This window comes from Charadrius vociferus, unplaced genomic scaffold (genome assembly GCF_000708025.1).
Source record: "Charadrius vociferus isolate BGI_N301 unplaced genomic scaffold, ASM70802v2 scaffold50, whole genome shotgun sequence".
In the NCBI taxonomy this organism is placed as follows: Eukaryota; Metazoa; Chordata; class Aves; order Charadriiformes; family Charadriidae; genus Charadrius; species Charadrius vociferus.
The window spans coordinates 863,412-887,413 of record NW_009646445.1 but is presented as its reverse complement, the minus strand read 5'-3'; the positions used below and the strand labels follow the sequence as shown (position 1 = coordinate 887,413).

At 38.8% G+C, this 24,002-nt stretch overlaps 1 protein-coding gene across 1 annotated transcript in view; it reads left to right on the top strand.

Annotated features, from left to right (window-relative positions):
• The window catches only part of MAP3K9 (mitogen-activated protein kinase kinase kinase 9), a 47,585-nt gene that overhangs the window by 7,691 nt on the left and 15,892 nt on the right, over positions 1 to 24,002 (top strand). Inside the window, exons 2-3 of the mRNA XM_009882200.1 lie at positions 15,025 to 15,205; positions 22,607 to 22,755. Coding sequence (XP_009880502.1) covers positions 15,025 to 15,205; positions 22,607 to 22,755 — 330 coding nt within the window. The remainder of the gene's footprint in view (positions 1 to 15,024; positions 15,206 to 22,606; positions 22,756 to 24,002) is intronic.

Here is a 24,002-nt window from a genome sequence, read left to right as displayed (position 1 = left end):
GACCTGAACTTTTTCCAAATACAAAAAAGAAATAGTAACAGAACTTCACATGCTAAAAAGATAAACTACTGCAAGTGTAAGGATTTATAGTTGTGTTGTTTGGTTTGATCAGTGTTTCTTAAGATGAGGAAGAGGACTCGCTTGCGCAATAGTAAGTCTTTGTGTCCCAGCCTATAGAAGAGTCGTTATAGTGGTAATGGCAAGGATGGTGAAGCATCATTTAGGGTTCTCATCAGAAGGAAGTAGCCAGAGGATAGACAGCCGTCCTCTGAGCTGTGAGTGTTACTACCACGCACGGCCCTTCCACTCCGCTTTCTAAAAGCATTGTTACATTAATCAAGCATTTATTGTAACTCCATTTTTTATTAAAAACAAAGGTACCCTCATAAAACACCAAACTTTCTAATGCACATATAAGTTCCAAATTATCTCTGAAATCCTGTTTGTGCTTTGAGTGCTGTACTAAAGTCCTGGATGACTTTTAGAGCTACAAGCCAAGCTCCTAGTTTGGTGTACAACGTCTTCCTCTGATGCTTCATCAAACAGGCTTCTGGAATTTACTTTGGCTGTTGAGAGAAGTTAAGATTTGCTGTTTGTATTACAACTGGAAACCTTCATTTAAAATGTGAGCATGGCTTCAACCTTGCTGATTTGTAGACTTACTGTTTAGAGGTGTAGCAAATGATAGTCAGTGTAACAAGAGCTCCACTTACTAGGAACAGGTAAATCTGTCACTAAGATTTTGCTTATTGCAGCAATTGTTGTGCTTAAATTGGGGATTCCGGGAGCGTTCTTGGAGTACTACAAAGAAGTGCTAGTATGGATAATTGCTGTGAAGATGGTATGTGTAAGGGCAGTGGGATATATGTGACCCAGGCCATGCGGTCCACCTGCCACAAAAGTATTACAGGATTTCCTGTTGTTTCTCCTCTTTGGATATGAGCCTAGGAAAAGATGTTAGAGAGAATAGTCTTTAGTTGCTTTTGACTTTGCATCGTTCAGGGATTCTGAAAATAAGAAAAATCCTGTAGCTTTGATTAATAGAACTTGATATACCTAATTCAGCTTGTTGAAGTGTTGTCCATCTTGTCCTTGGATTTATTGATTTGTTTTTTTCTTGTTTGATGTAATCAGTCACATCGCATGTAGCTTTGATACAATTCTGGTCATTTAGTAACTGAGGGACATTCCTAATGCTTCATCAGGGTACTGTGTAGTCGCTTATGCTCTTTGATCACAGAGTAAGCTGGGTCAGAAAACTAACAGAAATCTAACACATGAAAAAGTGAACAGCTTTGTGATAGCTTCACTGTATGAACTGTTATCTTGCATGGACTTCCATGTGCAATGGTGCAGGACTGCCCTCTCCCAGCTGCTGGCAACTTGTTCTGCTCAGCTTAGGGTAAAACTCCACAGTATTCAAGAAAGTCTAAATTTCACTATTGTCAGCTGTAGCTTGGTGCTGATTGTGCATCTCAAAGCATTTTAACATTTGTTCGCGTGATTGGAAATACACCTCTTCCTTTTCTTAAGGTTTTTTAATCAAATCTGATTTTAAAAAAACAAACAAAAAAAAACCAACACCAAAAAACCAGCTTCTCTTGTGGTTTGTGCTGCTGCTTGTGAAGATTTTATGTCTTCCTTACGTTCTAGATTGGAGTACCAGTCTATTCCAGGAATGAATAATACTTGGTGTTATTGACTGTTTCATAGAGATGTCTTAATTGAAGCCAGAGCAAAACAGTTCTGTGCTACTTTTTTTGATCACGAATTTCGTGTTTCTGTTTGCCTGGAAATGGCTCCCACTGAACCAGCATTATTATTAAATCCCTTTTCAGACAGTCCCTTGAGTGGCAATTAATGGATGTCATTCACGTGATTGTACTGGTCCTTTTCTTTTTTTTTTGTTGTTGCCTCATACAGTTCTTGATTTGTTGCAGGCTCTCAAACTGATGTGATTTGGCGAAGCACTGTGTTGAGTACAGATGTAATTACGTTTTTTCCTTGGAGCATTTAACTTATTATGAAGAGTACAATAATCCATGCTTGAGCTGAAGGTTGTTCCACTGTAAGCAGTATGGTAGGATTTAGTCTGAAACCAGACCTGAACAGCTCCTTTTTTTTTTTTTTTTTTAAAGGAAACTCACTTGAGTGTTCTCTAGGAGCATTCAAAGTGTTTTGTACCAGATCACTAAAGCGATAAGACTTTTTTCAGCTTGGTTAGGTGAAAGGATCGATTCTAAATATATCGTGGCTCTGAAGGCCTTTCCTGTCCCTTCCCCCATTATGCATTAGCTCTTTAGAGTTACTGTACTGCACGGCTTAAAATCCAAGAACTGCTGTGCTGTCACATCCATCACCTCCTCTAGCTTGATCAAAGAGGACAGTCGGCCAGCTTTATGGATTTGCTGAACCCTCACGCGCACCCAATAATTAAAAAGCTTTTGCTTCCAAGGTCTATATATTTTTAAAATCTGTTGTTGCTGGATGGTTAGTAACAAAAGAGAGAAAATATTTGCTTCTTACTGAAGACAATGTTTGTATTCTTTGTTTTTCCTTCTAAGATGTGGAATTTTGAGTGAGTCTTAAATTCTGTGCTCTACGGGATCTTATACAACACTTAGCCTTCTGCACCACAAACAAATATTAGAATAAAGATGCAGTCCTACTGAAATGAACAGCAGAGTACCCAACAGAAGGTAGGTAAAGGCTGCATGCGGAAAGCCCGGTCTCAGTCCATGTGCAGATCTGTTAATCACTTTAAGTACTTCGAATGCAGGATCAAGAGCAGATTGCTCATTATCTGGATACTTGTGAAGCAAAGCTGCGCAGGCTGGCTATGGAAGGTAGAGCTAAAATTGCAAATTAGATTTTGGCAAACTGCTACAATATGAGGGCTCATTTTGGAGTGAGTTTTTTAAATCCTTTCCCAAAAGCTTAGTTCTGTCCTCAAGGCAGTATGCCAGTGTACTGCCAATAGGAACTAATGATTAAAAAAAGGAACACCTGGCAAGCTCAGTCCCTTGTCCCCTTTGCAATAACGCTGCTTTTTTGACTTGCTAGGCAAACTGCAGACTTACTAGCTAGCTTCTGACTCTCTGAGACCGTGACTCATGCAGCAGCATGAAGCAATATGTTAAGACTATCTTTTTATCTAACATCCAGTATTTCCCACCACCACCGTCTGAGCTGAAATGTATCTTGGGAAGTTTTGCTTATTCATGGGAGGGGAAAATGGGATTGGAACAATCATAGAGCGTTCAGTTCATCTTGATGCAAGAGCATTTTTGTTTGATCTATGGATACTTTTCTCATTCAAATAAGGACTGTTCAAAAACTATAGGACTATGGTTAATATTTGCTATTACTATAGTACCTTCTAAATAATAACACTGAAGATTTCAGTATGCATTACACTTCTTCAGAGTACAGTGGAAGTTTTTACTCATTTTCCAGATAAAAGCAAGTATAAAAAGTAGTAATTGGCCCATGAAAGAGGCGAAAGATGCTTATCTTATTTTCCTGAATTAGTCTCCATTTAAAAAAATAAATCCACATTTCCATGAATTTTACAGCCTCTCAGTAGTTGAAAGCATTTGGACTGGAAATAGATCTAGAAGGCAGTCAAAGGGATTTGGACAAAGCGAAGACTAGACCTAGATTGTGGGGAGATAAGTGTCAAAACCCCCCCCCCACAACCCTGTAAACTGAAATTGGCTGTCCCAATTGTGAAATTCCAGGGTGTCTCTGTCAGGGAAGAAATTCAAATTTAAGTGTAGTATTAATATTTCATTGTTCATGGACCCTCTGGCTAGGATAGAAGTTCTCAGAAAGTGCCTTCAGAGCTGTCCTAGCTCAGATAACTTTATTCTGTGGTCTGAAAAACAAACCCTTAGAAAACATATGGGGTTGAGTGAGGAAATTCTTTGTTCAAGACAAGGTTTCCTGTAACAGATTGGCTCGGTTTTGGACACATTCTGCCATGGGTGGGTGGGAGAGTCTGGATCCTGTGATATTAATCAGACTTTTTTTTCCTGCTCTGGCACACCTTCAGCTTCAGTAAGCCTTTATCTGACTTCTGAAACTTGTGTAAAGCAATTCTTTGATAACTTTGGAATTGTTTGGAAATGGAAATATTCTCCATTTCCTTCAACTCTTGCACTTGAGACTTCTGTAGTGTTGGCAGTGAGAAGTTTAATGGTAGTACCTCCTCATACAGGTCTGAATTTCTCTTAAATCTTACCATGGAAAAGACTTGCAGCTTTTAGAACTGAAACCCTGCTTCTGTTTTGCATTTAAGGGTCTCAGGCTGAAAAAGCATTGGTTTTCATAAAGGTTTTACTCAATTCTTTTCTGTAAAGCTCTTGCACCTGCGATTTGATGGACTTGGTATTTGATACATCTCTTCACAGTACTTGAGTTATCTAAATGGAGGACGTGGATGGGCTGATGCTTATCCACTGTCTGACAAAACTTTTGCCATTTTGCTTTTTGGTAAGTGAAGCCACAGTAAGCTGTCTGTTTGCAGGATGGAGGAAGAAATAAAATGTGTCCAATATTCCCACTCACAATAAGTACTCAGCTGTAGCAATGGTCTTTCACACTCCAGCTGTGCCAGGGTAAGCATTCATCCCCCTCTTTGTAGCTGCCTGTTGACGTTACTGCTGTTGAAAACAGTGGTCGTACAGTAACAGATGAGCAAAGGCCTATGGGAAAACAAATCTGGGGCTATGCTGTTGTATCTATAGGTGGTTGAGTTGGTCTGGAGTGATCTGCAGAAACACCCAACTGTAGCAAAAAATGCATGGTAGTATTCTGGGAAAGAAAAGATTAGTTAGATAGAATAGTGTTGTTCCATGTGAGTTTGAGTTCCTTCACCATTTTTCAGCCTTTGAGATCTTAACTAGTGTATTCTTGCTTCTCTTCAATCTAACAAAATAAAAATAGATATGGTGAAGCACTGGGACTAAAGGAGAAATCTAGTTGAGAGTCCAGATAAGAATATGGGAGACTGGGGAAGAAACTTCACGAAGTCTGTACAAGGTAGTTGGGTGGCTACTTAATCATTTAGCTATTATAATTAAATGTTTCTAAACCAAGTAAAATAATAAGGATGACATATTTATCCTATTTATAGGCCTTCCTCTTATCACTCTCACCCACCCATCGCTGTTGCTGCCATCTAGCTTTTGGGCTGTGTAATGAGGTGGTGTGACTCTAAGGAGACAGAGTACAGCACAAAATAATGAGTAGGGGTTCTTGGGAATGGGTGTGAGTGCGATGCGCTTGCAGGCTAAATCCTTTTGGTGGAGTTTTTCCTCATGTTCTGATATTACTGGTTTCCTCATTCATTTCCTCAATTCATTCTATGATTCCTGCAATCTTGGATGGCAAAGCATTTGACCCACAGCAGTGCTAACGTTGGTGAAGACTGAAACAGAACTACTGAAGTGCACTGACACAGGTATTCAGATATTTCCACCACCTTTGGGTTTTTCAGGCCTTCTCATGTCTACATCATCAAGCCTGTTTGGTAGTTTGCTATCAGGGCCTCACCTGGGACCTCCACCCTCCCTCTGTATGTAGGTCCAGGAGCTCCCTTTAAGCTCAGGCTAACTTGAAGTACTTTTGTAATCAGATTTCCTTACATTTCTGGCAAACAAGCTTCTGGTACTTTCTTCACATTGTTCTCCCAACCTGTTTCAAAGCACCACTGTCTGCCCTGGCACGCTAGAAACGCTGTTAACAGTAGGCGCCTCTGAAGTATTGATAGAGCTTCAAAATACAACAATAGAACACACGAGTTAATGTTGCTTCATCACTAGGTAGTTGCCCTGTTGTTTCACGGTCTGCCTAAAACTGTAGTATTTAAATAAAAGAATGGCAGGTATTCTGGCACTAAAATACTGACTGTATTGTCTCAGTTGGGGAAAAATAATATGGAAGTTAAATGTGAAGCCAGCAATCATCCATCAAGTCAGAGGTATATCCTGGCATACCACAGACAACAAATCCAGCTTTTTTCCCCTACAGTAGGTATCCTTGTCTTCTAGCCTTCTCCCTTCCGTATTTCTTCCTGTATGCTTTCAGTACTCATTGCACTCAGTGCCTCTCTTACTTCTTTTTTATTTCTCCCCTTGCCTAATGATTGTAACCATTTCCAGCAGGCTTGATTTTAATTAGCTACTAGATTTGTGTTCTTGTGTGCCAGGCTTACTGAGCAGCATCATGCACAGGTTTGTAGGACTTGGTGTGAACCGTAAGCTGGACCATACAAGAGACTGCCTTGGATTTTTTTGCAAATTATTTCATGTTTCTAAATATGCACACGCACATACTCTGGACTGGGTAAGGAAGCATGAAGTTGCTGATAAAGCTGTTGTCATGAAACATGGGGGCGGTGGGCAGTTTGGTGGTTAACTACTGTGGTGGTATTGCAAGGTAATCTTGCTTTCCTTGTTATTCTGTTGTTACTAATTTTTACCTCTTAAGTCAGGAAGTTCTTTATTTTCTTGGGGTGCTGTGTGCTAAACAAATTGGGAATACAACAGCAGAGTAGTTGAAGAAGCTGAAAACAGTATAGCCTGAAAATTTTGGTATGCCTGGCTGTTCATACTATTTTGTGCAGTAGACAGCAGCCCCTTTCCTCTACCTTCATGTATAAAAATAGGCTATTTTTGCTGTGGGTGATTATGCTGTAATAGTTCCTCCCTGAATGTTGTTCTGCTTCTGAAGTGATGAGTCAGCTTTTAGCACAAAGCAAAGGAGTGTTCTGTTCAGTGCTACACTATGCAGATAAACCTAATCCTTTCTTTAGGCTCAGAAACCAGAAAAAGGCAATTATATGGCCGTATTTAGCTGCTTTGTCACTTAGTTTTGATAGTGAGGTGAAATGAGGAGCCATTTCCTACTAGTTCTTTGATGTTACTAGCAACTGGATCAGCATGGGTTAAAGTGTTTATTTTTCCTTACTTGCTCTTTCCCACTACTTTGGCCCACTGGAGACTAAGGATGGTGTCCTGACTGTCCAAAAGTGTATCTGAAAACTAAAACAACCCTCCCAAAAGAAACAAGCAAAAAATTTGACAGTGTTACTGGTTTCCAGGGAAAGTTTGTGTTTGTGAGAGGAGGTTATAAGGTATTTTCTGGCTCTGCTGGTGTAATATGAGTAGAACAGAGGTTTAAAACAGCAGCTGTTGATTTTGTTGCCAAAAAAAAATTCTTAATTTCCCGTGTGAAAACTTTCCTTCTGTGAAAGTAATCTACCCCTTTAAACTATTTTTTAATGCGTGCTGGTGATAGTATGGTGCTGAATGAAAAATAGGAGGTGTATTACTGAGGTCTTATAAAGTGACCAACTTATCACCTAAGTAAAGCTTTATCACTTTTGTTTTAGTGATTGGATTCAAAGATTCAGTGCAGATGGTTTATCTGTTTATGTAGGGCAGAGGAATGTGTTTGGAAGAAGAATAGATGGCTTGAGAAGAAGAAAATTCAAGGAAAGGGATTGAAATATGTATATTCTTGCAGAAGGAAATAGATCCAGACCAATTGCTGATGCTAGCATAATTGGAAAGAGGAAGAAACATGTTGTAATAGAAATAAGTTGGGATAAGCAGAATGAAAAATATATCAACAATGCCGTTACTTGTGTTGGAACACTATAATAAAGTTGAGAATCTTCCCAAAGCAGAGTTTGGTCCGCAGTTTTAAACTTCTTACAGCAATGGATAAGAAGCAGAAGTGATACTGACACATTAGGTGTTGTTTACACAGGCTTCTTAGGGTGTATTAAAATGTAGGTACAAGTAGATAAAAGGATATCCAGCTTTATACCCCAATCTTTACCTTGTCATGGTGTATTTGTAGATCTGATATCATGTCTTTCTCGTAGATGCTTGAGTAATGAAAATACAGCTGTTTAATATCTGGAAACAAGGTCTTCATTGCAGTAGGGCTTTGTGTGTTAGTCAAAGATGTTCACCATTGACTTTTCAATTGATTCAGTGATCATTAAGGTGAGTGGTGCAAGATGCAATGAATTATGACCTCCAGCTGCCTTTGTGGGCCAAGGGACAGTTTTATTTAAGACTGATTTAACAGTAGTACCAGTTTGACTTACATTAGTTATCCTACTAATAGAACATATATTTCTGAAAACTTAGTTTTAAAAAAGTTTGGTACACTGAGATAATCTTGCAACTACGAGTAAATTCATTTTCACCAGATGGCTCTGTAACATCTGCTGTGTTGAGGAACTTCTCTAATTGAAATTTTCTACTTATACCAGACCACAGAGATTCACGTGGTTTGAGTTTGAGCACTTAGTACAGATGTGCCTGTAGTCAAGAGAGGCTCCTGTAGAGAGTGATTCAGAGCATGTATATTAGGCTTATGCTTGGAATCACCTTCCGGAGAGGCTTTGTCTTTTCTCACTATGTTTGGAGCCTAGGAAGACTGCCTTCTGAGGTGCTGTGAGTTTGTCTCATCCAATCCAGCTTTCGCTGTAATGATTGATGAGGAGAGAGAAGGGGAAGAAATTCACCTTCTGAACATGTGAGGCTGTGGTAGGTGTACATCTACTTCACTCAGGCAAGGGAGAATTTCATCTCCGTAGAAACATTTATCACTTGTCTCCAGGGCAGCCCTTATGTTTTATTTTATAGTTTATGTCAGCGTTGAACTTGGCTAGTATTTAATCTGTTAATTTTTTTTACTCCAGTCTGTATTCCTTCAGAATTCATGTGATTCTCTGTTTTGCCTGACTAAAACTAACCAGTGGCTTTGGGTAGTAGTACAGGATGTCTGCAGTAACAAAATTTTAAAGCTGCAGGCTTCAGTGTTTTCACTGCAGTGATTTCTCCTTCTGAAAGGACATTGAGTAGTCCTAGATATATATAGTCCCAATCCTAAATACGCTAGTGCAAGTTCATGAGTTTCTGGTGAAAGTTCAATGTTCTAACATGAAGCTCCACCTTTGGAACTGTCCTTAAGGGTGTCACTAGACCAACAGCAGCCTTAACTCTGTCCTTCTATTACATAATTCTGCACTGTCTAGTGCCCCACAGAGCAGGCATCTCCATAATGACTTGTGATGACAGGACAGAACTGAAGATCCAATCAAGCTTTTTGTATTGCTTTAAATACTAAGGCAGATGTTTTTGTCTTTCTAGTAAAGCATAATAATGTGGAATGCGGTGGTGCAGGAGGAAGAGGTGACTCAGTGTCAGATAACTATTGTGTCAGTCATACTTCAGTGGGTCTGTTTCTGCGAAGTCTATTTTCAATACAAATCTTTGCTTAAACAACAAAAGTATCTGAGTTGGCCCTGGCTTTAGGAAAAAAACCCCTCATTCTTCATGATGTCACTGATATACAACTGTGACTCATGAAACTGAGAATCATCCCCTTTGGGACCTGTTATCACTGGGATCTGTGTACTTCTAAAGACTTAATTACTTTCAGTAAGACTGACATGGGATTCTGTCAGAAGCCTGCCAGATACTAATACATATACTGAATGATGCTTAAACTGGAGAAGGTAAACTGTCTTCACCTGACCTCAAGAAGTTGGTTTTCATCACTTCCAACTCTGCCAGAAAAGCTGCTAGCTCAAATCACAGAAAAAAGATAAGAGGATCTTGGGTACATCATCAGTTCTCCCCCCCGCCCTCAACTCTTACCAACTAAGAAACCATATTTAAATTGTACCGGCATTGAATGAGTTAACTCCTCATCGCTCTTTGTGCAGATTGAGACTGGAATGAGAAAATCCAGTTCTATGAGGGAAGTCTCTAATGATGCTGCTGTTTCAGCATCTTGTGTTGCCTACTAATGGAAGAGTATTAGACCTGGTGAAAGATCTGGTTAATGGCCAGCATTCAGTGATGTGCAGAGTGTACTGAAGGTGCTCTTTGTAAACTTTATCAGTCTGCTTCGGCTCTGGCCTCTTAACTATTGCTTAAACAGCCAAAACAACTAAATCAAACCATGTCTTAACCAACTGGGCTTGTTCTTGTGGAAAATATACTCTTCCACATTACTGTGATTCTGATGGGGTAAATGCCAGGACTTGTTGACTATGGATAATTCTATGATAATACGGATCTTGATTGCTGAGTTCACTTATGGCAACAAAGGCAAATTGAAGCACGCAATTAAGAAAGGCTGTTTAGTATCTGTGGTGGTCTTACAGGACTGGGTACTGCAGTTACTGCTGTGAACACAATGGTTATTGTCCATGAACTATCAAAGTCCCAAGCACAAAGTATCCTAAATCTTCAGAGAGTAGGCTGCCAACTGCCACCTATAGCTCTGAACTGCTTGGAGACAACTGAAAATGCTGTAAAGTTAGTGATGAAAGTGAGTCACGGAGTACTTCCTTTCCTCTTTGTTACTGCAGCTTGTTTTGTCCTGAGCAGAAGCCAAAGCATCACATAGATGAAAACCTGTGTTAAAAAGTACTGAAAATATAATGACGAATTTTCTCTTCTCTAGTGATACACAGTTGTTCGTTTACTTGCTGTAATGTCAGACAGTATGACTAAGGACTGCACCAGACTGTCTTGCCAAGTAATCTTTGAATTTTGCCTTATACTTTTCTGCTAGTCAGTCTGTCTCGTCATCAAACCAGTAAGTGTTGGCTTTTTGCCTTTGGTTACCTAACCGACCGCTTTGTTTATGTGGTGCCTACTTCTTGCTCTGTACCTCAGGAAACTTTCTCACAAGAGTCTGATATGAAAATACCCTTGATGCTTTTTGTAAGGCACCAAAGATATTCTCAAAGAATATGGAGGAACCTCAACAGACATTTTCATTTCAAAGAAAAAGAGTCTGGTCTTCATCATAACCTAGTAAGAGGAGGCCCAGTGCTTAATTTCTACGTTTGTATCTCTCTAACTCAGACCTAATGTGTCTTGATTGACTGTTGTCTTTCAGCACTTGCAATCTGCCTGGCTTTCAGTAAATTAAACAGTGGGGTCCCATCATTACCAGAGTCGTCATGGTAATAAAGTTCTTGATGAACTCTTAGTAGTTGAAATTACACCTCTAAATCATACGTACCTGTATCTGGATAACTGCCTGATCCAGGGAAGGTCTTGCTAGGAGATACCAAGGCCTATTTGGATCACATTCCTTTGTTGTGTCATCGGCTAGGACACCTTGAGGTATGAAATTGTGTCTAGCAAGGCAGCTCTTCATCTGAGCTGTTGTGCTAGACACATTTCTCAATATCAAATGCTTCTTTTCCAGAGGACAAGTTCCAAGTCGTTTGGGAATATATGAAAATGTATGTGAGCACTTTGGGATTATTAGTCCTGTAAGCACATATGTTCATGATACCCTTCACCTGAAGTTGCTAACAATTTTTAATGCTAGTTTAAGCCACTGTGCTTTGCTTTGCACTTGCAGTATGCAAAGAACATGGTGTTGGTGATTTGCTATATTAAGTTGTTTTGCTGTAGCAGTTGGATCCTCAAAGCTGTCTGAATGTGCTTGTAATACCCGGTTTGCTTCACCCATCCCTTTTGCATACTGCCAGTTGGCTCCTACCCATGCTACTTAAGATCAGCTTTTAGCCTGCACTACAGAGAAAAGAAGATGGTTTTGAGTTGGTAGGAGCAGTAGTACATCGCATACCTTCATCTACTACTTGGCTGGTTCTGTGCACGCACACAGGAAGAGATTTCTTGCATAGAATGGGGAAACAGTGATAACACCACTAACAAGCTGACACATACGTTCCTGCCGATTCGGCTCTCGTCCTTCCCTGGTTGCCTGAAAACTAGGCCCAGTATCTTTGCTGCCAAATAAATTCTGTTTTTAAGGCTGGGATTGTGAACAATTTTCAATTCAATTTTCTATCTTTTTTTTTAAACCTCTTTGTCTCATGCAGATCTGTTAAATCAACAGACCAGAATGAGAAGATTTACTGTTGGTAGATTCGCTGTGTTTTTGCTGTAGGTGCTCTATATTTGTGTCTGAATTATTTTTTTTTGTTAGGCTGATCATCTGGCCACTGTTAGCTGTCCTGAGTGATCAAATCTATTCAAAGATGGAAAGGTATGTTAACTCTCTAAGTGCAGGAAGTATGTTGCTTGCTTGTTTCATATTGTGGTAGACTAATAGGAGTGCAGAAGAAATAGCACTTGCAGAAGAGAACTTGCACTCAAAGTATTAAAAATGAGGCAATAACTGGTTGTAGATAAAGCTCACAAGCAAGGGAGACCGTGTTGATTAGCATGAGTAAAATGCATTTGCAGTGTCCTAGCAAATTGGCATATATTCTCCATAAAAGAGATTTTTAAGAAGCAAACTGAAAGGAATTAATGTTTCACCTATTTACAAGATTCTTCATTGAAATCTGAGTAAACACAAGAGGGAGAGTCACAGTTTTCGGTCTGAAAAAATCTGACAGATGAGCTAGGGAGACTCCTAGCAGTTACAAAGGAGCCTATCGATACTGGCCCAAGATAAGGAGAACTGAAACACATGATGGAGAGAGGTATGATTCTTAAAATTAATTTTTACAATTTTGGGTTGCAGGATTATTATCCCAAGCAGTTATTACAAGGAAATAGGAGGGGAACCAAGGATGTAACTTAAGGAATCAAGGACTGGCAATAAATCCAGCTCTTTCATTGCCCTTCTCTGTGGTCTTTTGTCATGGTAATTTATCTTACTTAGCCTACATCTGAAAAAAGAACAAGTTCATGGATACAAAAGATCTGTGTAAGTACTAATTATTTTGTTAGAACTTAATACAAATCAGGGTAATTAGATTTAAATAACCTCTTGCCAGGAAGGTATGTACAACCCACCTATGATATCTGTCTCTCTGTCCTGCTATTGAGTTCATTCAGACAGAATACGATCTACCTTGTGAACAACCAATTTGCTTGTTACTCGTGCTTATGGAGGGAAGCAAAAAACCCCTAAAACCATGCTTTCTTGTTTCGAAGTTTTACTTTACCTTTACAATTTCACTGTCTATATTACTGCATTTAAACTTAAAATTAGATTTTATTATTCTGCCAGTTCTTTAGGCAGAGTGGGTACATGCTAAAAGAAGAAACTTAGTACATATATTCCAGGAAGTTTTTCACTCTTGAAATCAAACAGTGACTTGTTAGCTATTTCTGTCGTTCATCTGCTAGAAAGAAGGAAGAAAATTAGGCTTACTAGAAGAAGAGGCAGCAAGGAGCTGTACCTTTCTGTACCTTTGTTACTTGAGGTGGTTCTGTTCTACACTGAAATGTGGCTCTAAAAATACGTATGGTTTTGCCCAAATGAAGAGAATAGTAACTCTAGGCCTCAAACTCCTCCTTCCTTTGCAGTTAGGAAAATGGAGCATTCAATAATGTTAGAAATGAATTTTGCAAAAGGAGCAAGAACCAAGAGCTTAACCATAGGTCTAGTTCATTCACAACTTGAGTTGGCCCACAGAAATATTTAGTAGTATTTTGCAATTTCTGAAGCCTTGTAGAAAGGGTAGCTGATTTTTTTTTTTTTCAGTTTTCGGAGAACAAGCAGTTTGTTTAATAAAAGTAAATGCAGTATTTTAACATTTAGATGCCTAGTAATTATGCAGAAGGTTTGAAATAACAGTTTTGGCTTTTATTTCATGGGAAATCCCATTTTGGTTATTGGAGGGAAGTATGAGACTGAATGTAAGATTTTTTTTTTTATTATTATTATTTTTCCCCAAAAAAGCTGTGTTAGCTCGAGACTGATACTTGAGTCTTTTCATGGACTGCTAAAAACAGTCCTGAAGATGGCTTTTATATGTCCTGTAATTTTTGCAATGCTTCTGACTTTTATAGGTTTTGTTGTGATCCATGATTGTTTGGTTGTGGGTTTGGGTTTTTGGTTTTATTTTGCAATTCACACACATGTACGTAGAAAGAGGAAAAAAACCCTCTCTTGTACAGACCTGTGTCTGTAATGACATTAAAAACAGTAGCTGCATAATGATGGTATCTTAGTGGCTTGATGCCAGTTGCTGTGAAGTCGTTGGACTAATGGTAATACAAATATTTTTTTCTTTGTAGCTCTTCATAAAGTGGCTGAAAATCATTTCACAGGCTATGGCTACGTTAGTTATGAAAGTTTAATGGCTTGTTATGTTCTGTTGCTTAACATTACATTGCTGGCGCAGTTTGTGTGGTCACTTTACATTAAGATAAAGAACGAGGATAATGAGGTGCTGCTAAAGCAGAGTGGATACTTCTGGCCTCTGGCTTACACTCATTTCACAGTACAGCTTTCTGACAAAAGAGGAGTATGTGCCTTATACCAAAGCATTCTTGAAGGTTTTTTTTTTTTTTTCAAGTTCTTCAGTGCAGACTCCTTTGCCACTGAAACATGGTAGAAACTGTGGCAGCTTAACTAAAAGTAGTTTCATAACGATGGGGGAGGGAATCTGTAACATGGTGGTATATATGAAGTCTTGAATTGGGCATGTTATTACAGATAATCAATCTTTTTTTTTTTAAATTGTGACTTTAAAAAAAAAAAATCGGTGTATGTAGAGCTTCCACTCCTAACACATTTACATGAAGGATATATCCAGCCTGTGTGTGTATCTGGGTTTAAAAAAAAAAAGTCCTCTAAGCAGTTCAAGAAAAAGATGCTATTACTGGCTTGCTGAGAGAGGATTAATTAGGAAATGTCTTCCCTTATCTGGATTTCTAGAAGTTACAGTGGTTCACTTCCTCTTAGCAGAGAATTATTGTACAGAATGACACTAGGCACTATATTAAATAATTATGTTGTTATCTATTTGTTCTCTGGGGCTTGGTATTTTTTGTTAAATTGGAAGTTAATTGCTAGACAGCTGTTCACTTGTCAGATGAAGGGATCAGCTTGAAATAACTTGTAACAGAATGTGGTATGTTTGAATAACTAAAAGTCACAGAGCCTCTTGAAATTTGGGAAATCTCCAGGAGGATTTTTTGCATGAATACTAGCTTTACTCTGCATACCTTTTATTCCCCCTCTCCCCCCCCCTTCCCTTTTCTCCAGTACTGATACTCGAAAAGGTGGAAAATGGAGATCTGAGCAACAAGATATTGAAGATCACGGATTTCGGCTTGGCCAGGGAATGGCATAAAACTACCAAAATGAGCGCAGCTGGGACATATGCCTGGATGGCTCCTGAGGTCATCCGCTCCTCCATGTTCTCCAAAGGCAGCGATGTGTGGAGGTATTGATTTGGCATTAAGTGATTGGATACTAAAGAGTAACTACCCCTGCCAGGAAACCTCTTATGTTTAAGAATGATTAATGGTGAACCAAATATTAACATTCAGGTCTTAAGAAAACTTGATCCACCAGCTTCCCATCTGTGAGACTCTGACTGCTTTATATTAATTCTAAACATTTTTTACTGTAGAAAGTAGTGGATCAGCTCCTGCATGGCTCTAAATTTTTGTTCTATAAATCTACTTTCAGGTTATCCTAGGATTCATAATCCTGATTCCCTCTGCTTTATCTAAAACAAACTTTTTGTGCTTATTTGGCTATTGGCTGATGTAATCAAAGGCCATAAAACAATCTGTGAAGTACTTAAAATTACCACTTTTTTACTGTTTTACTAACAGTAAGATCATTTTATGTTTTGGTAGTAATCTGTCATTGATGTGTATGTACACAAACACACTGTACCTAATCGAATTCCTTGTGCAGTTTCACCCAAATACAATGTTTTTCACTTTCATAATAATCTTATGAATTATTTCCTCCTGTTCTAGTCTTCCACATAAAGTACTAAATCTCTGCTCTACGTTCATCTGAGTATGTAATCCATAAGTAGTAATTTGCATGTATATGTTCTTTTTTCTATTCATGCACCGTGACTTTTGAGAATAGGAGCTACTTTGGTGGGAGGAATGTAAGAGTCAGCCCATAGACTTCCAGAAACTGAGTTTGAATATCACCATTAACTGAATTGGTAAATCCAGAATTTGGTAAATAGCTCTAGGACAGTGACTTGTGGATGTAGTGGCACATAAACTTAGTACTGACCGTCTGAAACAGGTGAAGTAGACGTAATTTTGTTTTTCCTGTAGGGAGAGAGGTATTGAAATGTCAGGGTGACTTTGTCTTTAGAGCAGTAAGATTCTGTTGCTGGCCAGTAATGATCTCACACAAGCACGTGCATGCTGTGAAATCTGTCAGGATAAAGAAATATCCCAGCTGGCAGAACTGTCTGGCTGTTATGGCAGAGATTTGGTGTGGGGATTTTCACTTTCCTTATCCATTTTTGCTGAATAGATAATATATTGCCTTGTGATAAGGCTGTGAACTTGTATTTTGCACACTAATGGTATGGATAAAATTCTGACTCTGTAATTGAATGTGGTAGCCTCTGTAGTTAATCTGAGACGAATTGAGCAAGAACTAGGCTTTTAGTCTGAGTGAAGTATGGCAGAAATGAAGACCTCAGGACTGTACACCATTTCTGGGCACATGATGACAGTGCTGGTTTGTACACAGCTTGTAAAGCTCAAACCTCAATTTGCTCTTCTCTGAAACAGTGCCAGGAATGGCCTTTAAGGGTACCTTGGGGGAGAGGGAGAAGGGAAGGGGGAAACAATTTGCCTATGATTGTAACTTGACTAATCCAGGCATGCTGTGAACAGATCAGTAGATGTTCCATGCCAGTGTCACCTCTCTTAAAAAAGATAAGATGTAATAGCTCAGTTAGTGATTTTGATGAAGGTAGCTCCAGTGCCTCTATACCTGTGCAAAAATACCAGTTTGGTCATTGACTGAGGGACTGCGAATCACTTCAGGAGTTAAGCGTTGTAAATAACTGAAATAATTCGTTAGTTTTTCAGAATAAAGTTTTTCTGGTTTTAAGATTCCTTCTCTCTTCGTATAGTTACCAGTCTTCACTTGAAAACAGGTTGAGTTCCTCTCAGTGCTCTTCCTGAAACAGAGGGTCATCCCCATTAAGAGAGCTGTTACACTGACTCTGAATAAGCCTTCTGTCTGGTGGCCAAAACCTCGAGTCATAGTTAAACAAGCTGAATAGAACATGGTGTTAGAGGCATGTAAGCAGAGGACAAATACTTGCCAGTGCGGTCACTACTATTGTGTCAATGACTGTAAGCACTGGATTTTACAGAAGCAGTCATGGACATGTGTAATAAATCCTGTCCCCACCCAAGGATGCAACTTGAAATTCTTAACAGGATGAACTTTTTCATCCTATTAGACTTGCCCCTCCTCTAGTCCACTTCAACCTCTTGGTTAATCACTGGAGTTGAGGGAGTTTTTTGACTGACAACCTTTCAATTAGTCTGTGCAGCATCAACAAAATTGGCTGTCTCTGTCTCTACCATTCACAAACCCTTTTATTTCAACACCTTTTCTATAAAGCTTATTAGAATAATACTGCTGGCTGAATTGTTGCCTAGCCTTTTAACGCGAGTCTTGTTCCGCTTGTGTTCTCGCTGCACAAACAGGTGAAGATACTGAAGAAGATGCTTGCCAGGACTGAAATTTCCTGAGTCAGTCTTAACTCATCATAAATAACTGCTTCATACAATTCCTTTTGATACATGTATCAAGCTCCATTTTAAAATCTCAATCTGTTTTGTTTGGGGTTTTTTTTGTCCCACTCTAAAGGAGAGTTGGCGAAGAACTTAAAAGGCTGAGGAATGCCCCCACACACTGGTGTCTGTCGCCAGCGTCTGGGCCACTGTAAAGCTTGTTGATAATAATAGTATATCTTGCTAGTGAAAATTTGTTGCTATGAATTTTGCTGTGCTGCACCCACAAGCTTTAGATATACAGCAGAAACCTTGTCCTTATATTGCACAGAGGACAAAGAAGCTACGGTTTCCTTTAAATATGTCAGTTCCTGTAAATCTATTTATGTGTTTGAGAGGAGAGTTACATATTTGCTTTGGATTTACAGGGGTGAAATTGAAGTACAGCTATTGCAGCTTATCCAGTACTGCACAGCAAGCTAATGTTTGTAGGCATGTAATTCAAAATTCCACGACATCTTAACTACTTGAATGTATTTCTTGTTTGCTGCACACTTCATTTTTCACTTGTGCTGCTTAAAAGACAATCATGTTGTCAATATGATTGGTAGGCAGAATATAAAGCCACCATACAACCTTCATCTGAGTTCCCTGTGTTCCTCAATTCAGATGCTTTTAAGATGTGTCTACACTGAGACCAGTGCAATAGTTAGGAATTTAATTTTCATTTAGGAATGGAATACCAGAACTTCCTAAAACTGTCTGATTAGCAGATCAGGATGTTTCAGGCATTCAGTGGTGGGTGTAGGGACTTCAGTCATTAAAATATTTCATTTGTATTAAGTGTTGGCAGGCACTTCCATCCACAACTGACTGCTTGCAGGCTTCCGTAGTCTTCTGTGTGTAATGAAGCACTGGCAAGACTTCAGTACCTGGCAGATAAGGATTGACTAGCAATATTGATAGAAGCTCACATAGGACAAGTGTACGCTTCTGACTGTTGTGAATAAGGAGGAAATGTCATCTCTGGAACTGCCAGTCCAATAAAATGCAAAATGCTAACGTTAATAGCCATTAAAATGTAATGAAGTTTTTTTCTTAACAAAAGTAATGTTCTAGTTTCTGTTGTTGTTGGGATCTCCTTGTTGGGCTGATAGTTCCTTTCTCATGGACAGTGCTGAACTAAGGGAGATGGGTAGAATGAAGCTATGGTACAAATGCCATTGAACTGTAATAGTGAGAAGAAATTACTGGGTTGGTTTTTCAAGTTCACAGACTTACAAGGGAGGTGGCAAAATCACATGTGAAATCCTGCAGACCTCCAGCCTCCGTCTCCCTGAAAATCCAGTGTGTAGGATTGAACCTGATGTTAAATGGCTTAAGAGATTACTGGATCACTGGGAGATGGTTAATTATTCATACAAGTGTCAGTTGACTTGGACACATGGTCTGTATCACATGGTTCATTTTGTAATTAAAGTCCAAAAATTACTACTGAGTGCTGGAAAAATAAATGAGCCAGATCAGTTTTTCTTCTTCCCTGTTGAGGATGAGGAGAGGGCCTTGATTCTTTCTTCCTATGCTTTTTTTTTTTATAAATCTCTTCTCTCTCTGGCTTTTTCCTTTGTAATTCCCAATCCCCTGCTCGAGAGTTAATGGAAAACACTCTGTTCAGCACCTCTCTTGCTGTTTAATCACTTGAGATGATTGTTCAAATGCCACAAAGCGGTGTTTCCCCTAGTTCTGTGGAAGCAGTATTCTCGGCAATGATGAACTGTAAGTACGTGAAGAAGAGGTGGCATTCAGTTTTGTCGGAAACAAAGTGACCTTTTCTGCAATATATACTTCTAGTGTCACATTAGAAGCAACACCAATCTGTCCGTTCCTTTGTCTTTTAAAAATCACCCTGCAGAAGAAATGCTTTGAGCACATCAGTATTGCTTTCCTAACCATTCCAATTAAGATAAATATCTAATATGTGTTTCATCCAGCACAAGTGGTAAAGCAATAACACAACTCCTTGGTAGTTTTTCCTACCTTTTGATATCAACACTTGCATCCAAATGGAAGAGTAACATGAATGATCAATCAGATTTAGATAGGCCAAACATATGTTCAGTCCAGTATTCATTTTCTTTGAGTGTCTTATGAATCCTAGAAGGCCAAAAAAGATGGGAAATCCTTAAACTCCTGTTTATTTTTTTCAAATTACGCTCTTGAGACAGTAAGAAACTGAGAACTTTGATGGAAATAAATAATCAATTATTATTATCATTATAATACCACGAGTATGAATTACATAGGAAAAATGCAAAAGGTTGTGTAGGTGAAACAATATGATATTTTGCTTAATCAAGTAAACCAGCTGTGTTAGCAGCAAAGGTGGAATCTCTAGTGACTGCAATTCCATATCTAAATAGGAAAAGTAGGATTAAGACTGTCCAGTAAGGTGGCATCAGTTACAATGAATGTTAAAGACTTGGTGGGGTTGGGGGAAGATTGCAAGAGTACAGGTTGTGATAATGAAAATTTTGATTGCTCCCAAATGGATAGGGAAATTCTTGCTTTGAAACAAGAAGAGATTAATCTTTTAGCTTCAGAAGCAGGGAGCTTTTAGGGGGAGAAGCTGTTTTTCATTTGGTCTTCAAGTGTGCTTAGGAAGCCTTTAAAATTGTACAATATGACCATAGTCAAAATACATGTGTACTTAGATTCAATATCTTTGGAACAGCAATTAAGAAAAATTAGTCTGTTACAGTAGTCATTAATCTTCCCGAGATTAATGATAACATTGAGGACTTTTGTGTAAAAACAATAAAAGGGGAATGCACAGCATGGATCTCTTTTAAGGATGCTGTGTTAAAGCTCAGAGTGAATGCATAGGAAAGACTTTAAATGAATGAAGACGACAATGGAGTAGAGACTACTGGAAGACATCCTTCAAAAAGTTGAACATGTAGCCAAATGAGGAAAATTAGGCATGGACTTGAGTGTTTTACGTTCAATTTGCCAGCACTTAAGAGGATTAAAAGGGTTTTGAGGAGAGCCTTGCAAAAAGCATAAAAACAAATAAATTGCTTTCAAATGCAGCACAGGTGAGAACCCTGCGAGAGAACATACAGCCCAGAGTGACCAAGATGTAAGATGCAAAGAAGATAAGACTGTAGCAGAAAAACTTAGTGACTTGCGTCTGCTAAAATGGAGCAAAGAGAGGATTTTTAAGATGAAAATTCTCTTTAAGGGAGCCGAGCTGGAGGACATCTCATACTGGAGTACTGTCCACAGAGGTGTTAAAACTGACTGAATGGTAACAAAATTGCTGGGATTTACAGTAACACCCAAGATTTCTACAGGAACATGAGAGAGCCAGCTGAGTTAATAGCTGTGCTGTGTAATCTGTTGCTTAAAGCTGCCTTAATACCAGAGAAATGGAAGACAGCAAACATGAAGACAGGTCTTAAGAGCTTCCTGAGGATCAGCAAGTCTGATTTTCAGTTCTACTAAATGGTAGAAACAACACTAAAGAGTGGGGAGCTGGTGGACATATAAGCATACCTGGGGAAGAGTCAGATTTTGTAGAAGGAAATCGTATCTTGTGAAAAAATGAAAATTCTTGAAGGAGTATGTGGACAAGTAATAAGATTGCTTATACCATATTTGGCTTTATAAAAACTTTCAACAAAATCTTTCGTCAAAAGCTTTTAAAGAAAGTAAATTGGTGTGAGAAAAGAGGACCAATCTATTTCCCATCCTTTGGTCAATTCTTAATTGTTAAAAGAATAAATCAATTTTCTTGGTGGGGAATTCTGCATTCAACATAATCATAAGTGATTTGAAAAAGCAATAAGTGGTTAGGTAACATTTGTTAATGATACCAAGTTATTCAGGATAAGAAAAATTAATCTACTGCAGAGAGATGAGGAAAAGTTTTACTATATTGAATGATAAAATAGTTGAAATGGTAATAAATACAAAGTAGTACCCATGGGAAAATTTCACGTGTACAGTGATGGGCTCTAAATTTTCCTGTTATGATTCAGTAAAGATACTGGAGTTACTGCAGGTAACCTAGCCCGTTTTGTAAGGAGTCAGAAAGGCAAGTGGCAAAACAGGAAATACTTTGCCTCTCCCGTGTCTTTAAAACTTTATGTGATTTTTGGCGATTCCAACATAAAAGGTTTAAATGGAATGAGATTGTATAGAAGATGTCAAGGTCAGTGAAAGAAATGAAATGGCTTCTGTTCAGGAGAGTAACTACATTAGGATTTAGCTCGATTAGGATTTGGGGGGCTGGAAAGAAGATGACTTAGGCAGGATGTAGTGGGAGCCTGTGAAATCATGGATCGCGTGGAAGGAGCTGATAGGGAACATACGGTCATTCTTCCCTGTATTGAAAGAACTACAGGGAGGCAAATGAAATTACCAAGTGACAAGCTCAAAACATACACATGGAAGTATATTTTGGCAATGCGTCACTGAATTTGTGGAACTCATTACCACAGAACTCAGTGGACAGTAAATGGGCTCAGAAGAGAATAAGACAGATCAGTGAAAGAAAAAAACCTGTCAGGTCACTAAGTATGAAGAAGCCTCTGGCTCAGGTTTCCTAGAAGCAGAGGGAATATTCTGAGGATATGTTGTTTGTCATATACCTGGGGGGAGAGCGGTCCTGGAACTGTTTGCATAATTTCATAGTTAACATTTCATAGAACATCTTAAGAACAACTTAATTCTGAAGGAGTATTTTTCACTTATTTTTAAAAACCACAACCCACTAAACAACTCTCCTTCACATTTCTGAGAGTTTCACTGGGTTCTGGTTTGAAATTTGCTAAATTAGAAGTTTTATTTTTTTCAGATTGTTCCCAGTTTCTAGAGAGAAAATGATTTTTGCCTAAAAGGTGAAAATGGGATCTTATTTCAATATTATTTAAAAAAAGCAGGTAAAATAAGACACTTTACCACCTTGGCAGTCATGATGAGATTGTCCAGAAAACTGGAATTTCTTCAGGGTACCAGACTCACCCTGATAGGTTCAGGTACTTTCTTGTTGCTTAACGAAGAATGTGGTAAAGTCAAAGACGTGTTCTCTTTTCTCTTCCTGGTAGTTACGGCGTGCTGCTTTGGGAACTGCTAACAGGAGAAGTACCATTCCGAGGAATTGATGGTCTTGCAGTAGCATACGGTGTTGCCATGAATAAACTTGCCCTTCCAATCCCTTCCACATGTCCAGAGCCTTTTGCCAAACTCATGGAAGGTAAGCCAGCTGTGATGTGAGTATGGTTTGTGCTGGTTTTAGAGTGCTGTTCAGCATTGCCTCCTTGTGTTGTTTTTGATACCCAAGAGCACAGATCTCTCAAATGGCTTTATTCAGTGGTGCAAGTTATTATGGGAGGTAGACTTGGCTGTTAGCATCCTTTGACAGTTACTCTATTACAAGAGTAAGATGTGAAAGAAATTTCCCTGCTATTTTTTATCAGTTGGCTTTATAGGAAAACGGGGGCTGTTGCTGTTGTCATGTAGCTTGTAGTTTTGTAGTAGTGAATACTCACCAACGCCCAAACTTCACGTATTTTGGTCTAGTTTGAAGTCTTCAACTTACTTTGAAATGCATAGCTTGAAGATCTTGCTAGGCGGTGTCAGATTGATTTGGAATGAAATGTTATCCTACTGACATTTCAGGGAGAGGGTTTAAATATGGCTTTGACATTTGAAAACAACCCAAATTTTCAGTCAGAATGGTGTGATTTTTTTGCTTTGTGTGTGGAGATAGTTCATGCCCAAGGGCGGGCTACATACCGAGGAAAGAAATATAGGAGTTTGTCATCAGAGCTGTGGTAGTTATTAAAAAGGATTCCATGAGGTAATTTTTGGGGTGCACTTATGTGACCTGCTCTGATGGCTGTTGCAACTACTGACATATCTCCTAAGCTTCAGTTGTTCCTCCCTCCATCCCTCCTTCCTTCTCTCCCTCTCTTACAGTAGTAGCTTTAGAGTTTTATTCCCAAGGATTTCCAGGTGTTTATATGTAATAAACATTTTTGTACCAGAAAGAAAAACAGGTAAAAAGAAATCAAGCATGTTTTATAGCCTTAGTGAGAAACAAATGAGCCTGAACATAGAACTGACATTTTGTGGCCTTTGGTGGTGTTTTTAGCCCCAAGAAAGGAATTTGATTCATGCAAGAAAATGTTTCTGATGGATTTCTGTTTTTAGAATACTTTTGCATTTCTCTGGTCTTTTCTGTAAGCTACAGGCTTCACTTAAGTTAAAGCAGAAAATTTCATGTACTATTGTGCTAAAAAAAGAAATATCCTACTGGATAGTAAACAGCAGCAGAGTTGCAGGTATGTTAGTTTGGAAGCAATGTAAAGCAAGAAACTGCATCTGAAAGATGTAATGGAACTACCAGCTCAGTGTTGTGCCAGAGCAGTTTATTTTGACACGGTTTCCTAAAACAAGGACCCTGGATTTCTTAAATAGACGTGAGGTATCTGCTGCTGG